This window comes from Takifugu rubripes, chromosome 19 (genome assembly GCF_901000725.2).
Source record: "Takifugu rubripes chromosome 19, fTakRub1.2, whole genome shotgun sequence".
Lineage (NCBI taxonomy): Eukaryota > Metazoa > Chordata > Actinopteri > Tetraodontiformes > Tetraodontidae > Takifugu > Takifugu rubripes.
The window spans coordinates 2,835,737-2,851,938 of NC_042303.1; the positions used below are offsets into that span (position 1 = coordinate 2,835,737).

General features: G+C 51.2%; 1 protein-coding gene and 1 long non-coding RNA gene across 2 annotated transcripts in view; one reads left to right on the top strand and one right to left on the bottom strand.

Annotated features, from left to right (window-relative positions):
• The window catches only part of igsf21a (immunoglobin superfamily, member 21a), a 119,120-nt gene that overhangs the window by 1,491 nt on the left and 101,427 nt on the right, over positions 1-16,202 (bottom strand). The window contains exons 6-9 of the mRNA XM_003973035.3: positions 8,824-9,295; positions 5,676-5,761; positions 3,327-3,519; positions 1,552-1,590 (exon numbers count right to left, since the gene is read on the bottom strand). Of these exons, the coding sequence (XP_003973084.1) occupies positions 1,552-1,590; positions 3,327-3,519; positions 5,676-5,761; positions 8,824-9,295 (790 nt within the window). The remainder of the gene's footprint in view (positions 1-1,551; positions 1,591-3,326; positions 3,520-5,675; positions 5,762-8,823; positions 9,296-16,202) is intronic.
• Positions 1,554-3,640, top strand: LOC115246937 (uncharacterized). The gene is made up of 2 exons (XR_003886036.1): positions 1,554-2,056; positions 2,152-3,640. It is a non-coding gene; the product is annotated as an uncharacterized lncRNA (long non-coding RNA).

The window sequence follows — 16,202 nt, forward strand, 5'->3', positions numbered from 1 at the left end:
CCACCGTGCTGCACCAGCACAACGCAGTTGCATTTTTAACGCATGCTGCGGGGTCACCCGACATCATACGATGCACCCACTTCATGTCAATACGAAGCTCGTCCGAGCATAAGATCCTCAGCTGAGGTCCCTTTGCGGTCTGGAATTGTAGATGCGAGACGCCCAGCCATCTGTTTGCCTTCACATTTTGGCTCCCACTTTCGGGTGTTTCGCCAGTCTGGGCTTCAGTTGCAGCAGATTGTTGCACTAACGTGCTTTTACATTTATAACGTTCAGCTCAATTGGGCCTGACCTTAAAATAAGCTAAATATGTCATTTGTTATTAATATTTCTGACTCTCTCCGAGCAGCAGAAAATAATCGTGGAGGGAGAAGTCTCAGAATTCTGATATCTTAATGCTTTGTTTATTTTCACGTTTCTTCTCTATTTAGCACTCTGACATCACCAAATAAATATCCTTCATTTCCTGAACTGTGTCCGTTTGCAAGCAGTCAGCGACGCGGATATCCAGCCATGTTTGGGAGTAACCACTTGGGGCCTTGTACACAAAATTCATTGGGCATGCACGGCACGCGCGAGTGTCCCATACTGACCCCATTCTGTCCTTGCTGTGACACACCTGCTCCTCCACTTCATGCAGCATTTGCATATTCAAATTGGCTTCCCGAAGATATGGCTAGCAGGGACAGGAAATGGGGAGGAGATAGGGAAAACCAAGTGTGGGAGAAATGGAAAACAGGAAAGGCGAGAGAAAAAGGCGAAGCCGGAGCATCTCATCTGACTACGGGGCCGTTCGGCTTAAAGACAGGCCCGCTCGCCATCTGCTGGGTAATCTGTTCGCTCTGCATGCCGAGACAAAAGCAGGAGTCAAAGGACAGCACGGCAAACGGTGCACTGCGTGGTCTAAAAGCATTTTCCACTCATTGGAAAACCGCCGTCGCGAGACTCTTGTTCTCATTTTTGCTTTCTGGAGCATTATCTATGCTTCTCTGTGACATCAATACACACGTCTTAACTGTCCCGTCTCGAGTTCAGTCACGTGACCTCCTGCACTCTTTTGTTGTCAAGCCTGTTTTCTTTCTTACCAACATGTGTGTGTTGGCGTTCACAAGTGCGAACACATCGGTGAAAGCGTGCAGTGGAAACAGGGAACCAAGCGGCCACAGCGGAGATGAAAGAAAGGTTGCGAGCGAGTAGATAAAGAGATACCCAAAGAGCCTCGCAGCCTCCACTGACGGTTCCTCATCTTTACATATGATGATCTCAGGAGCTGCGAATGAGTCACGGCGAGCACGGGACGCTCCGCTGATCCCACCCTCCAAGCAGAGTGACAGGCTCACTTCCTAATCACGACAGGCAAAGATTCATCTTGATGCTACGTCTGCGCGAGTCGCCCGAGCAGCAGCCTGTCGCTGCCCAACGTGCGCTCGTCGGCACTCTGACCGCTGAAACAGCGGAAAAACCCGGCGGCATTTCCTCCGCGATGTCATTTGGACGCTGGGTGACGCAAAAGCCTCGGAAAGGAGCGATTAGTGGGGCTGAAATACTTACTGTTGGGATTCTGCGTATTTTTCATCATGTCCGGATTTTCTGTTGGGACAAAGAGAAGAAAGATCAGACGATCACAAATGACAGCGACCCGGAAAGACCCGGCCGGAGAGGGGACGGGATTAGGGAGTGTCCGACGGAGGCGGTGCCTGGCCAATGAGAGTGAAATCCCCAAGTTCCCGAAGCACATATAAAGAGCCCAGTCCCCGATGAGGAGGAGCAGGCCTGCTAATGGAAGTGGGAACACGGAGCGCTGCACCAGCACAACGCAGAGCCTCTCTGGTCGCTGTGAGACTACACAACTCTCCAGTTTGGCTCACGCAGCCCAGGAACGTGAACTCGGGAAGAAATTGCCTTTAACCTTTAATCAGTATTGCCAGTGTCTTCTCTGCACAACACATTCCGACAGTGCGCTTCCTTCAAATCCCTCCCAACTCCTCTGAGGGTTGAGGTAATTACACAGGAGGAAGACCAAAGGCTTGCTGCGCACCTTCCAGCTTGTAGGCAGGTAGATGCGGTGCAATGCGAAACTTTTCTCTTTCTTTCTTTCTCCTGTGCCGTGCACGCTCACGTTCACGCCCCTGTTTACCGGCCTCTCAACAGGTCTTCAGCACGCGCGAGCGTCTGCGTGTCACTCGACTGCCTGATGTCCCAGTAATCTCAGAGGGCCTTATCACCGAGGCGCATCATCAAGGAGCGAGTGGTGCTTTACATCAGGAAAGAGTTCCAGGCTGGTCCCCGCTAATATAGAAAGAACACTTCTGCCGAGCGAACGCCTCCTGGTCAGGAGAGACTGTCTTGTCTTAAAGCCAATTGGGGATGCAGCCAAGGTCGCTTAATCATCGTTTCCTTCCTCTAAGTGTGAGTGAAAACTATCTACAAAGAGCAGGTAGGCAGATGGGCCATAGCAGACACATAGCCAATAACACTGTCGGGTGCATCAGGGTGTTAAATAGACATTAGCGCTCGTCAGAGTAAAAAGCCTCCCAAGGAAAAACCCCTCATGAATGATAAATCCACCTTAATGGGAGTTCTTTTAAGGCCCGTATGGTAGTTTGAACATTTGTAGCATGTCTTAATACCTGTTAGGACCACTTAAGGTGAAGGGAAATAGCATCGTATTGCTAATGCTGTTCAGCTCCTGTTTGTGTGTTACAAGTTGTCCTTCTTCCTACTATCTGCTTCGACAGCTCCAAAGTGCCAATGTCAAACCCCCTGACATCATGCCATTGCTCTTTGAGAGCCCACTAATGTCTTGTGGGTCTTCAAACACACATCTCTGGTACACAAATAGTCCATAATTGCTCTACTGAAGCATGTCAGAGCGATTAGAGAGACGGGTCAAATTCTCAGCAGAGCCATCAGGCCCCGTTAGAGTTGTCATTCTCTCTCAGAATCATCGCTTCAGAGGCATCATCTCACCACACAGGAGAATCTTTTGTGAATTCAGTCCAGGACTAATGCCAGACGCTCATCCTAGCTGATTTGTTGCACGGCAGCATTGTAGCGGTCACCGATGAGCCTCCAGGGCAGCTTCCAGGAAGGAGGGGCTCCACTTGGTCCCAGAGGACAACGGGCCGGTGGGAGCCAGGAGAGTGCCACGGTGATCCCGTCATTGTGATGCTTTTGCATCTTAATTCACCTTTTCGGGATCGATCTGACTCAGAAAGGCTGAGAGCATCAACGAAGAGTCCAGTTAAGCTCTTCTTCTGAAATCTATTCAATGGTAACCAGTTGAAACCGGGGCCAGGGCGAGTGGTGCGCCTGTGCATACATACCAAACACGATGAGGCGAGTGTGCGTGTCCGTGGAGCCCAGAGGGTTCTGGGCCGTGCAGCGATACATGGAGCCGTTGAGCTCAGCAGGCACCCTCTCCAGGATCAGCTCCTTGCCCTCCCGCTCCGTGCTGCCATCCAGCAAGCGCCCCCCCACTCGTGTCCAGGTGAACAGGGGCTCTGGAAACACCTCATTCTAGCAACACCAAATCCAGGTGAGACACAGGAGAGAGACGAAGAAGAGAAAGCAGATAAAGGAGGTGTGGGGGGGTGTTCTGCCACTCAGCTGAAACCCCCCCCCCCCCCCCCCCCCCCACACACACACACACAGCTGAAAATGGAAACGTAAAGAAACAACCGATTTAGCTGTGAAACAATGAAAACTTGACCGTTGGTTTACAGTCATCCAGGCAATGAAAAAGCCCTGATTGAATTGAAATAAAAGGATATATGACATCAAAGAAATGGAAACATAACGTTTCAAAAATATTCTATTACTTGGATGAAGTAGGTTCAGGGAAGATCAAGCCCTCTTTTCTTTAAATCCAAAGTTATTATGGGCTCAATAAATGCATCATCTCTCTTTTTACACCAATACAACGACCACGTCTGCTGGACCTGACGGACTCAGGTAGAACTGGCAACATTTGGGCCATTTTTATCCTTTTAAACAGCCCTTAAACGGCGCTCCGTCAGAGCTGATGGCTCTCAGAGGCCACTCGAGGTAGATTTGCTTCCACTGACTTGACTAAAATGAATCAAACTGAACTGAACTGTCAGGGACTCCGTGTCAAGCACAGACGTAAGACAAAGAAAAGGACCCACAAAACCCTCCACGTGAAGGACACTTGATGGCAAAACACATAAATGATGGGAAGAGGATTTGCTGGAGTGAGCTGGAGTAACTTTAACTTTACTTTCCAAACGTGTGTCACTGATGGGAACGACGGAAATGCAACTAGCACGACGGCCCTGCCGTCACCTGTCGCCCACTTTCCTTGGACGTGAGACCACATGAAGGACGGTGTGCACCTGCGTCTCATCGTCTCCTCCTTGGTCTCTCAAAGCCCCATGTTTGACTGGGTCATTGCACGTTTGTGTTGTTCCAGTAACACCAGCGTTGTTTACCTGCCTGAGCTAAAGTCTGATTCCAAGTTTGACCACCTGAACCTTTGACTCCTGTCATCTGACCTCCCAAGTACTCAACAGTTTGGGCCTTTTTAACACCCCCCCCCCCCCCCCCCAAAAAAAGCTGTTGCTAATTCATTTAACCATCTAAATGTCTGACATTTCTAATGGTTTGTCATGTTTAGGATCCGCTTATATCACGCTTTTAAAGGCATCGGTTTATTTTTGACATAATAGAGCTCAACATGAATTAAAATTGGAATTTCCAACAGTGACAAGCATTTTTTCTGTGTTGCTACATTCACACTTGGAGATTTGGTTAGTAGCTACGAACAGATCTGAGCCGCTAAAATGTCGAGGAATGCCAGATTCACGTGAATTTACGTCTACGGACAGTTGACACACCGACTGGCTCTGCTCACGTTTCAGAGTTTAAGCTAATGCTCGCGCTGTGTAGCCTGCATTCACTGGACATGATACCAAATAACTATGCCAGGTAACACTACATGCTAACAGATATACTGAGGGAAACAACAAACACTACGTCAACGTCAGTGCGGCGGGCAAATCCGAGCCAGGTGTTAGCGTAGCCGACTGTCAGGCAGACAAGAAGAAGGCTAAAAAAGCTATTGATAGGAGGCGACCACGTCTGAGGCCACGCGCTGGAAGCGTGCGTAGAGAGGCTGACAGATGCATGAGAGACGGCAAATTTACTCATAATTGAGCAGTCACAAGGCCCTCGTGTCGCAGCGGCGTCGGGCACAGAATATCGAGTCAGAAATCCCTGAAGGCTCAGGAGTGGTACGGTCCGTTAAAGGGCGGTTTGGGAAATACCACATAAACAAGCTACTCTAATTTTAATAATGGCTCAAATATGTCTTCCCCCCAACCTGTTATTTTTGCCCCTTTCGGGGGAGGGTCCAGCCCCCCCAACCCCCCTCTTCTCCTTTGGTTTCACCCATCTCGCGGTGCCTTTTCTTCAACAAGCTGCAATTGCAGCTTCAGCTCCTCGGCATCGCCCACGTCTGAGCTTTCCTACCCTGCTCACTTAATAGCTCCAAACCTTCACGTTCACACAGACCCGAGGAAGAAAAGCAAGAGCTAATTGCCTCGGGTTGCCTCCAAATTGATGCATCAAAGTGGCAAACTTGTCCTGTGCTTCTACCTCCCACAAGATGCATCGATTTGTTGACGGTTGAGACTTTAAACTGCTGGTAATCTCACCTGAAAGCCTTGCACAACGATACGAACCGTGTCGCCCACCTTCGCCCTCGTGGGGGTCATCAGCAGCTTAGGACCCTTTGGAGCCGCTAAAACAAGGACATAGAAAGCAAAGCAAGGTCACTATGGTGAGCGTGGAGAGAAAATCCTGCTGGATACCTACTTTGTCACACAGGATAGAGGCAAACACAATTTCCTTTCAATTAAGGTCACAGGGCAAGAAAAAGGCCCTCGCAGGTTCCTTGAATCAAAGGACTGTGCCAGATGTATCCCCCATGGAAATAAAAGCAACTAAATTGGGTAGACGCTCATTACTGTGGAGAATTGGAGACCACGGGGTGGAAAGTGAAGCCAGGGAGAAAACTCCACATGGCTTTCCTTTAGTTTCACTCACAGTGGTAGCTGGAGACGGAAGCAGATCTTTAGATTGGGGGGGTTAATTACTCTTTTGTTAACGTGGCGCGCAGATAAAATTAATAATTTACAGGATGATAAGTGCTTTGATTACAGCTTAAGTGCTATGAGTAGCACATAATGCATGAATAAGCTGTTTCTGCATGAGTTGAGACCATTAATAATTTGCTTTTAGATGCCTGATTCATACGCCGCGCACATCCATAGCTTAAACAAACGGCCTCATCAAACACACACACAGTTCAGGTGTCCCTCTCCTTCCCATCCTTCCCACAGGTTCTTCAGTTCATTAGAGTTGGAATAGAAATCACAAAAAAAAGAGGATGAATAAAAAAAAAAAAAAGCTTGGCGTGCAGCCGGCTGCCCGTTTTGGCTAATGAAGCACGGCCGTTTCGGTTTCCGGCGCTGGGAGAGGCGTCGTTTCGTGCAAACACGGGTTTTGACAAAAAGACTGAAAAAAACGGAAATTCCACCCGGGTCGCTCGAGCGCTCCCAACACCGGCGAGGCGAGAAGGGGGCTGATTTTTTGGGATTCGCTCCAGCAGCGACAGTTGGCGTCCTACGTCACCAACTTTGATTCAGGCAGCAGCGCGAACAGCAAGATGAAACAAGCGCCCTGCCTCAGATGTCTACCCGAGAGCTTTCAAAACAACATTCACTTCAAGACGCGCCAGAGTCCGACAAAGAAACAGTGCACAGGCTGGCGGTCTACGACCATGTGACTGCCATCCACCTTCAAGGGCGGGAAACAGAGACAGGCTGCGAGGACACGAACAACAGGCTGGAGACGCCAAACTAATCTAGCTGTGCATGGGCAAACACACACACACACACACACACACACACACACACACACACACACACACACACACACACCTCTGAATCTACACACAGTATTATTGAGGATTTAGGAAAAACACGCACATATTGATTTACATACAAATAACCTTACACATCACTGCAATCCTCTCTAAATACATGAAGAGACATCTGAATGGGTTCTCCTCAGCACACACACACACAGACACACACACACACACACACACACCTCTGAATCTATTGGCAGAGGAAGATAACTAAAGTGAAGTACAGCTGCGGTGTGTTCTGGAGGAGAGAGGAGGAATAACTTGGTTTAATAACCTCGTGCACACGTGGCAGACGTGGGTCCGTGCACCCACATTCACATGGGGCGCACGGACTCACCAGGTTCATGAATATGCATTAACGGCGGGGCAACAATGGCAGATTGTAAACCTGGCGTTCCATCTCACGTGGCAATATTAAATCAGGGAACGATTTATCACACGTGGGCACCGGAAAAAACCTTTTCATTTCCTGTCCAAACACACGTGCACGTGCGTGCATATACAGCGGGACCATCCCTCAGCGCAATTACACACTTAGTAGCTGAAGTTTTACCATGAAAAGGAAATATGCTAATTAGCAGAAGCCTATGAGCAATTTTGGACCATCACATTCAATAAGAAATAATGAAGAAGACCAATTAGCTTTCTTACTATTATAATAAAGCCTTTAACATCAAAACCTGCATCTTTTGCTGCACAGTTGTGTTGTCGACATACCCAGCAGGTACGCGAGTGCTTTGAATTTCAAGTATGCTCCAATTAGCACCAAAAAAAGAGCCCATTTCCTGTTCCCACTCCATCGGGTTTACATAAAGAACAAAGGGAAGTGCTATTAATTAAAAACAAAATAAAAAGACTGGACAAAATATTAGTCTTTGACATTTATGAGAAATGTCACGTGGCTCCTTCCCCCAAAGTGTCCAGACGCCTCCGCCCATATTATAGGCTGCGTTCCCAGTCAGAAACACACTGTTGCTTCAGAATTCCTCGTTTCATTATTCATGGAAGGAGGATGAAGTGCTGGTGGAACTGTGGGCCGGTTTCTGCTCTATGATAATAGTCTTCTGAGACTCGGCTGCAGTTTGGTCCACAGGCAACAACACGTTACAGGTGGACGCACGCAAAGGAACATCCCCGTAACCGTTCTGCCCCCGGCAACAGCCCAGACTGTTGTTCAGTCCACATATATGTCGGCTTTTTTTGCAAGAATAACGCGATGTTAGCGATGTTTCAGATGCATTACAGCGGGTTTAATGCGGTGGATCAAACGTCACTTCAGCTGCACACCAGCACAATGAGGCACTTTTAATTAGTTGACAGGTGCTGATGACAGATAAAATAATGAGAAGAATATTGCACTAAACCGATGCCAATAACCCCATCAGAGCGCCACCCAGCCGGCACCCATTGCTGCCATCTCATGGAAGATAATGTCTCTGTTCGCCGTGTAGGTAGCGCATGGCTGCTTTCCAGGAGGACCGTGCCAACGAGGTTCCTTTGAAATGTTAATTGGATGCACTGCAAGTCATTTTGGTTTTTGGAATAAGCTAAGAAAGTGTGCGATTTGGCTCTGCCACTCTCTCCCTCCCATCCAAATGCGACGTGGCCCTAATATCGCCTCAGGATTAGGAGATCGCTCCTGTCCGGTGGCTTCAGGTGCACATGAAGAGCAGGAACCACCGTGGAACCGTCTTTATCGAACGTTACAACACGGAGGACGTCTAAGTTTGACTCGTCTAATTCAGCTTGACTCGTCAGCGACAGACAGCTCGATGAATCGGCCCGTCAGTGGAGAGTTTTGGACCCAGATTAGAAAAAGGATGGTGAGGAATGAGAGCAGAGGTCAGAACCAATGAATCGGGAATCCTCACCTAGAGTCACCTCTGTTTGCATGGGCATGGACAACGCTGGGTGCTTGACTTCGCAGCTGAAAAGGGCGTCGTTGTCCAGCTGGGGGTTGAGGGTCCACGTGAGTCGGGCCTGCACCACCACGGACCCGTCGCTCTGGGGGAGGTGAGTGTAGCTGAAGTAGTAGAGGGGGTCGGTGCTGTGCACCCAGCGGGGGAACTCCCGACTCACAACGGTCTCTGGGATGACCTCCGTCGCCGGGCTGGGTTCGTGGGCCTGCTGGCCCTGAGCGTGGACGCGCCGGGGGCTGTCGGTGTAGAGTCGAGCCGAGCGTCCGTCGGGGTCCAGGAGGGAGAGAGAACGCTGCAGTTTGGTTTCGTCGTGGTCCCGGCTGACGAGAGGTCTCGCTCTTCGGAATCCCGCTGAACCGGCCGCCTGGTCGTTGGTCGTGTAGGAGATCACTTCTATCAGCTCGCCGTCACGCTTAAAATACACCTTAAAATACACCAAAGAGATGTGAATTACAGAGAGGCCACAGCAAAGGCAGAATTCCTCCAGTCAGTAAACGCCACAGACGCTTGGCTTACACACACGTGACTGCTGCCGGTTGGGAATTCCAGGTTCAATACAAGTAGCAGAACTCCGGAGGGGTAACGCTGCTCTAAATGTTCTCTCAGCTGACATCTTTGGTGTTGGTGTTTATGTTTTTGGGAGGAAAATCTCAACCTGTGAGGGTCAACCTGCGGATTCCTTTAACGAAGGTTGTCGTGACCTCAGTCAGGGAAAATGTGCAGGGAAAATGTGCAACCAATTACTTTAAATCTTCACTACATCACTTTGGCTTTTTTGGTTTTTCGTAAATTAAAGGAAACTTGTTATTTTGAGGTGTTTGACAGCTGTGAGACATCTGCTAATCTCTAGGTAGCATCATAACTTTTATCAGAACAGGAATAATTCACTGTCTCATTTTCTTTTTGGTACGAACAGTAAAGCTATCGGTGATAAAGTATCGGAGGGAGGGAAAACTCTAACTTTAGCATTAGCTTCTGTTTGCAGGCTAAACGACTGCTGAAACAGCTTTCGAAGCAAAGCCATCTGCTCCTCTTGGTTGGTGACGGAACGCAAAGACGCCTTTTTCTCTCCATATTAATACGCCTCATTCATTATCCCAGCAGGTGGAAGGTGAGCTACGTTAATTCGAGGGTTTTTGCACGTGCTCGGACGTAGCTAGTCGCACAAAAATGCACAAATGTCTGCACAATAGCAGCACTGTTGGTAACAGATGAGAGCCTGGTGAAAGCAACCCTTGACTTTTCTCTTTTCTTCCAGAGAATTCAATGGTTTACCTATTTGGATGCTTCCCACTGCCATGTGAAAACCGTCTTCCTCAGATCCAGCTCAGACTACGGGAGGAATAATAGATGGCTACAGGAATAGAGGTAAACATCTTGACTCACTTCACACCTCTGCTGCGTCTTCATTTCCCTTTTTTATTGTGACGGTAGAATTAATAAATTTAGCGGACTTATGAAGAGCAGGAGATGTTTACTGGCATTAATCTTTTTCCTGTTAGCATCTGTTAGCATCGTAGATCCTCTGAACTGTCAACAAAGGTTGATTTTCTTGCTGACGATGGCAAAACTCACCTTTGATTACAACAGTAATGTATCATCATATGAGGTCTTTCTGCAGCTCCCCTCAAATGTAACAGAATGATCAATAATTCGTAATATGGTTGACAGTTTATTGAGAATTACATCCTACTGTATAATTGGTTTTTCTATAGAAGGCTGTAGAAAGCAACAGGATTTTTGGTCAAACTTCTCCAACCAGTTCAGCCTCATCACTGTAATTATGTTAATACAAAGACTCTTTCAACTCAGTCAAATATCTATTGAATCCATCCCTCAGCACAACCTTTTTTTGCCTAAAAGCTACATTAGTTTTGCACATTTTATGAGAAATTCAAACCGGCAAAGGTGGTAATTAGTATTTACAGGTGCAGGGTCTTCTGGATACATTAGCTGATCTTCATTAGCAGTGTTACTGCAGGGAACCAAATAATCATCTGTAATAAATCCTCCATAAACCTCATAGTTATATATGGACAAAGTAAGAAATCAGTCACAAAAGAGCTCGATTTCTGTCTGAAGTATCGTTTTGAAAAGTGGACATTTAAATGAGAGCACTGCAGGACAGCACTCTGCAAAGGTAAAATGAAAAGGAATTAATGCCAGTCTTCTTTTGTCAGGTCTGCTGTGAAAAGAAAACGGTGAACGTGTTACGAACGGTTGTGTTAGGAACCGAAAGCAGGCAGGACACAGTGGCGTATCGTTTTCCGTGAAGCTTTATTTCGGTTCACACTAAATCGTGCAACTCCGTTCTTCACCCAAACAGAAAAAGAAAACTTACAACCAAAATTCCGAGCGGAGTCAAAAAGCAGACCACGATGGATATAGATAAACGAACAGTCCGAGGAACGGGTCCAAAAGTAATCCACGAAGGGAAAAGTTTTACATTAGTCCAAGTGAGTGTAGCTGGGGTCTTCCGAAACAGACAAGACATGCCAATGCTGGCCACCCGTGAGAACAGTCCATAAATAGGTGGCTTGATTGCCGATAGTCTGCAGGTGCACCAGTCCCCGGCACCACCTGTGACTGAGGCATGGCTCCACCACGCCCCCCGCAGGACAAACCCTGCAAAAGAGTTCCCAGAAACTGGGAACCTGACATTACCCCCCCCTCAAGGGGCGCCTCCTGGCGTCCTTCCAGGCTTCTCCGGGTGGGCATGGTAGAAATCGCGGAGGAGGCTGGTATCCAAAATGAACCGGCGGGGAACCCATGATCGCTCCTCCGGACCATACCCCTCCCAGTCGACTAGGAACTGGAAGCCCCGGCCTCGTCGGCGGACGTCCAGGATACGCTGGGCCGTATAGGCAGGACCTCCGTCCACAATGCGGGGAGGAGGCGGGGGGTCAGACGGGGGAACCAGATCCGACTCTGCAACGGGCTTTACTTTGGAAACATGGAAGGTGGGGTGTATCCTCAACGCTGCAGGAAGCTTCAGGCGGACGGCTGCGGGGTTCACCATCCGATCCACCTCAAAGGGACCCACGAAGCGAGGAGCCAGCTTCCGAGACTCGACCTGGAGTGGAAGGTCCTTGGTGGACAACCAGACCTTCTGACCTGGTTGATAGGAGGGGGCTGGCGTCCGATGTCGATTGGCCTGCAGTTGGGATCGACGAGAAGTCCGCAGTAGAGTCGAACGGACCTGCCTCCACACCCTCCTGCAACGGCGAATGTTGGCCTGCACTGACGGTACAGCAACCTCCTCCTCCTGCCCCTCGAACAATGGAGGCTGGTAGCCCAGGGAAGCCATGAAGGGGGACAGACCAGTGGAGGCAGAAACCAAGGAGTTGTGGGCGTACTCTACCCATGGCAGGTAGGTGCTCCAGGAGGATGGGTCTTGGGCTGCCACACACCTTAGGGCGTCCTCCAGGCTCTGGTTGGTTCTCTCGGCCTGCCCGTTGGCCTGTGGGTGGTACCCCGACGTAAGACTGACCGAGGCTCCCAGCGCCGAGCAAAAAGACTTCCAAACCTGTGAGCAGAACTGTGGCCCCCGATCCGAAACTATGTCCGTAGGTAATCCGTGGAGGCGGAACACATGCTGGACCAGGAGCTCTCCAGTCTCTGCTGCCGACGGGAGCTTGGGTAGGGGAATAAAGTGGGCCGACTTAGAGAAACGATCGACCACGGTGAGAACGATTTCATGACCCTGGGAAGGAGGGAGGCCGGTGATGAAGTCCACTGCTATATGTGACCACGGTCGTCGAGGAATCTCCAGGGGCTGAAGGAGTCCTGCCGGTGGCCGATGGGAGGCCTTCCCCCTAGAACACACCGGGCAGGCAGCTATGTAGTCCTTGGTGTCCCGGGCCATGGAGGGCCACCAGAAACGCTGCCGGAGGAAGTGTAACGAGCGGTTGACTCCTGGATGACAGGTTAATCGCGACGAATGGGCCCAGTGCAGCACCTCTGAGCGCACCGCCACCGGGACGAACAGCCGGTTTGGAGGACATCCCCCAGGATCCGGAGCAGATTGCTGGGCTTCGCGGACCCTCTCTTCCACCTGCCAGGATGCAGCCCCCAGGATGCAGGAGAGGGGTAATATGGGGTCCGGGTCCATCTCCCCAGGCTCGGAGGCAAACTGACGGGAAAGGGCGTCGGGTTTCAGGTTACGCGATCCAGGACGGTAAGTAAGAGTGAACCGAAACCTCCCTAAGAATAGAGCCCACCGAGCCTGCCGGGAGCTAAGCCTCTTGGCGTTCCGGAGGTATGTGAGGTTCTTGTGGTCTGTCCATACGATAAATGGCTGGGTGGCGCCTTCCAGCCAATGCCTCCACTCCTGGAGCGCCAGGACCACGGCCAGGAGCTCCTTATTTCCCACGTCATAATTCCGTTCTGCGGGTGAGAGCCGGTGACTAAAAAAGGCACACGGATGGAGCTTCTGGTCCTCCCCGCTCCTTTGGGACAGGACGGCCCCAACTCCCACATCTGAAGCGTCCACCTCAACCACGAACTGCCGACTGGGGTCGGGGTGAGTGAGAATAGGTGATGACGAGAACAGGACCTTCAGTCTGTTGAAGGCAGCTTCGGCCTCGGGAGTCCAGCGGAAGCTAAGTAAGGTGGACGTGAGCCTGGTGAGCGGGGCGGCCACCTTGCTGTAGTCGCGGATGAAGCGACGGTAGAAATTAGCGAAGCCCAGGAACTGCTGCAACTGCCTACGGGAGGAAGGAGTTGGCCATTCCATTACCGCCCTCACCTTGGCTGGGTCTGGCGAAAGCTGTCCCCACGACACCACGAAGCCCAGGAAAGAGATGGAGGTGGTGTGGAAGTCGCACTTCTCCGCTTTAACAAAAAGTCGGTTCTCCAGGAGCCGTTGGAGAACAAGCCGGACATGCTGGACGTGCTCCTCCTCAGACTCGGAAAAGATCAGGATGTCATCCAGGTACACAAAGATGAACTTATTTAACATGTCCCGGAGCACGTCGTTGATAAGAGCCTGAAACACAGCGGGGGCGTTGGTGAGTCCAAACGGCATCACCAGATACTCGAAATGGCCCAAAGGGGTGTTGAAGGCTGTCTTCCATTCATCCCCCTCTCGAATCCGCACAAGATGGTATGCGCTCCGAAGGTCTAATTTAGAAAAAACCTTGGCCCGGTGTAGAGGAGCGAAGGCTGCGTCGAGGAGGGGCAGTGGATACTTATTTTTAATTGTGATTTCGTTCAGGGACCGATAATCAATACAGGGGCGCAGGGTTCCATCCTTCTTCTGCACGAAGAAAAACCCAGCACCAACTGGAGAAGAGGAGGGTCTGATCAGGCCAGAAGCTAGGGACTCACCAATAATAATTCTCCATCGCCTCCCGTTCCGCCCTGGAGAGGTTGTAGAGTCGGCTCGATGGTAACGTGGCACCGGGGAGGAGATCGATGGCACAGTCATACGGCCGATGGGGCGGAAGGGAGAGCGCCCGCTGCTTGCAGAAGACCTCGCCTAGGTCATGGTAATCTCTCGGAACCTGGGACAGATCGGGAATCTCCTGGGCAGGCGCCGAGGTCCCTGACAAGGAGGTGACCGCCGAACGCAAACAGTTGGTGTGGCAGTTAACGCTCCAGCTCACCAGCCTCCCGGTAGGCCAGTCAAACTGAGGGTTGTGTAGGGCCAGCCATGGGGACCCGAGAACTCCAGGGGATGAGGAGGAGCGGATGAGGAAGAAGTGGATCTGTTCACGATGATTACCAGAGATGATGAGGGTGATTGCCTGGGTCCGGTGGGTAATCCTAGCCAGGACCTCTCCGTTGAGACCCAGAATGGTCTTCGGTTCGGGCAGCGTCTCGAGGGGAAGACGGGCCTGCCGGGCCAGGTCCTGGCTAATGAAGTTGCCGTCTGCACCCGAGTCCACCAGGAAGGTAATTGGCACCGACTCCTGCCCCCAAAGGAGCGTGCCAGAGAGGGTTAGACGGACGGGGAGGTGAGCAGGAAGAGGATCCGCTCGCCAGCACTCCTGCCGGCGTTGACGAGCTTACTCTTTTGGGCGCACCGGGCAGACGTCGAGGAGGTGGCCTGCGTGACCACAATAGGCGCACAACCCAGCTGAGCGCCGGCGCAGACGTTCTGACTGGGTTAGCCGTGTTCGACCCAACTGCATTGGCTCGCAGGTTGAAGCCTCAGGCGCTGGGACAGGGACGAAGGCAGACGAGTCCCCGGTGGTCTCGCTCGGCCTGGAGAACCTCCCAGAAGGTCTCACCGTCCGCTCGCTCATCCTCTGCCGGCGTCGCTCCCGAAGTCGATTGTCCAACCGAGTAGCCAGACCGATGAGCGCCTCCAAGGTCTCCGGCTGCTCCCTCGCCGCCAACTCGTCCTTCAGGTCGTCGGAAAGCCCCTGTGTGAAAACTCCCTGAAGCGCTGCGTCGTTCCAGCCGCTTCGGGCAGCAAGGATACGGAAACGAATCGAGTAGTCAGCGACAGAGCTGGACCCCTGGCGCAGGGACAGAATTTGGGAGGACGCTTCGCTGCTCTGAATGGGAAGCTCAAAAACCCGTCTAAATTCGGCCGTAAAAACCGGAAAACTAGAGGACGCGGGGGTCTGGTTCTCCAACACGGCTGTGGCCCACTGCGCCGCTCTCCCAGAGAGTAGGTTCACCATGAAGGCAATCCTTGCCCTGTCGCTGGGGTAGGTGAGGGGTTGGAGGTCAAAAACGAGCGAGCACTGGAGCAAGAATGAGGCACACGCACCTGCCTCTCCGGAATATCGCTCCGGGACCGGAACGTGGGGCTCCCGTGGTGCAGCAGTGAACAGCTGTGACGCGACTCTCGGCGCCTCCGCGGGGGTCGGAGGCGGGGCCAGCTCCGCTCGTCCCGGGGCAAGCAGGTCCGTCACGCTGGCGTTAAGAGTCTGGAGGGAGGTCCAGATGTCGGTGAGGAGCTGGTCGTGTTGACCCAGCAACCTTCCCTGAGCCTCTAATGTACGGCGCACTGCGTCCTGGTCCGCCGGATCCATGCGGGTTGGCATGTAATGTTACGAACGGTTGTGTTAGGAACCGAAAGCAGGCAGGACACAGTGGCGTATCGTTTTCCGTGAAGCTTTATTTCGGTTCACACTAAATCGTGCAACTCCGTTCTTCACCCAAACAGAAAAAGAAAACTTACAACCAAAATTCCGAGCGGAGTCAAAAAGCAGACCACGATGGATATAGATAAACGAACAGTCCGAGGAACGGGTCCAAAAGTAATCCACGAAGGGAAAAGTTTTACATTAGTCCAAGTGAGTGTAGCTGGGGTCTTCCGAAACAGACAAGACATGCCAACGCTGGCCACCCGTGAGAACAGTCCATAAATAGGTGGC